This window comes from Austrofundulus limnaeus, unplaced genomic scaffold, assembly GCF_001266775.1.
Source record: "Austrofundulus limnaeus strain Quisiro unplaced genomic scaffold, Austrofundulus_limnaeus-1.0 Scaffold48, whole genome shotgun sequence".
In the NCBI taxonomy this organism is placed as follows: Eukaryota; Metazoa; Chordata; class Actinopteri; order Cyprinodontiformes; family Rivulidae; genus Austrofundulus; species Austrofundulus limnaeus.
Window position 1 is genome coordinate 2,097,054 of NW_013952450.1, and position 1,662 is coordinate 2,098,715.

General features: G+C 40.4%; 1 protein-coding gene across 2 annotated transcripts in view; it reads left to right on the forward strand.

Moving 5' to 3' along the window:
• cog7 (component of oligomeric golgi complex 7) overlaps positions 1 to 1,662 on the forward strand; it is an 11,347-nt gene that overhangs the window by 1,428 nt on the left and 8,257 nt on the right. For both annotated transcript variants that reach the window (XM_014008239.1, XM_014008240.1), the window contains exons 2-5: positions 551 to 699; positions 772 to 888; positions 1,012 to 1,180; positions 1,273 to 1,355. In XM_014008239.1, the coding sequence (XP_013863693.1) occupies positions 551 to 699; positions 772 to 888; positions 1,012 to 1,180; positions 1,273 to 1,355 (518 nt within the window). The remainder of the gene's footprint in view (positions 1 to 550; positions 700 to 771; positions 889 to 1,011; positions 1,181 to 1,272; positions 1,356 to 1,662) is intronic.

Below are 1,662 nucleotides of genomic sequence, written 5' to 3' on the forward strand. Positions count from 1 at the left end.
ATGCATGCATGCATGCATGCATGCATGCATGCATGCATGCATGCATACATACATACATAATAGAAATCCTGTTTATGCAAATCAAATTCTCTTTTAACTTGTCCTCTCTGTACTAGTTTCACCAGAGCTCTCAAAATAGAATAAAAAAGTTAAACGTTTATAGCTTATATATTATATTAACTTTTCTAAACTGCAGTAATTTTGATTTACAGTCTTCTGGAAAATATTTCCCACAATAATACAAGACATGGTTAGAAAATAGCATCTGTGTTCCTTATTAGGATTTCCATATTTTTTATTAAACACACACAGATATCTGTATGGACTGGCTAGGCCAAAGAGATTAGAGATCCTCTTTATTGGCATTCAAACATRACATCARGGATGCAATGTAGAACAAAATTGCAGTTAAGAACACCCATGTGCACCCAAAGCAAATACACAAAAATAAATCAGTCCTTTTTYTGTTGCAGAGGCAATCCTACTGGTTCCAGCTGTAACATCCTTTTATTGTGTATTTTAAAGGCTGAACCTTTGTGTCTGTGTGTAGAAACCAGTAACCAAGCCCTCCAAAATATGCCCCGAGTGCTGCGGGACGTGGAGGCTCTGAAGCAGGAGGCKTCCTTCTTAAAGGAGCAGATGGTCCTGGTGAAGGAGGACATCAAGAAGTTTGAGCAGGACACAGTTCAGTCCATGCAGGTGTGTGAGCAAAAAACACTTTTMTATAATAAGTAGTTGGGGGCGGGGACTGAATGTGTAAATGCTCTCCAGGTCCTGGTGGAAATAGATCAAGTGAAGAGTCGGATGCAGCAGGCTGTTGAGGCTCTGCAGGAGGCAGACAAGTGGAGCACGCTGAGCGCAGACATCGAGGAGACCTTCAAAACACAGGTTAGAGGTGGAACAAACTGCCACACGTCTTCTCTCGTTGTGTTTATTTTATTTGTTGTTAGCGACTGTAAACTAAAGAGAGTCCTGAATATATATATATATATTTTAATTTTGTTTACGCAGGACCTCGCGGTGATTTCTTCCAAGCTGACGAGYATGCAGAACAGCCTGGCCATGCTGGTGGACACGCCGGATTATTCTGAGAAGTGTGTCCACCTCGAGGCGCTGAAAAACCGACTGGAGGCCTTAGCCAGTCCTCAGATTGTAGCAGCTTTTAACTCCATGTCTATAGGTAAGGAAATAAGTTTGTTTCATCCTGTCAGGTTGTTTGCTAAAATAGTTTACTTTTGTTTGTTTTGCTTCTTTCTTTTTTTGTCTTTGCAGACCAGGCTAAGCTGTTTGTTAAAGTCTTCACAGAAATTGATCGAATGCCACAACTTCTTGCGTATTACTACAAATGTCACAAGGTGGGTGTCTCAGAGCTTTCCCCCCGCTGAGTAATAATAAATCTGAGAATCAGTTAGGGCTGCAACAATTAATCGATTAATCGACGACTAATCGATTATTAAAATAATCAATGACTAATTTAATAATCGATTAATCTTTTTTTTTTGTTCTATACTTTGTTTTTATCTCCAAACTGCTTTGACACCTTCCACTGCCACATCTGCCTTTCTGWCCTTGACACACATGCACAGTAGTGGTAACTGGGGTAGGCCGTGGACGTCACAAGACATTATACAGACAGGCTCTGATATCATAACTACCAGCAAC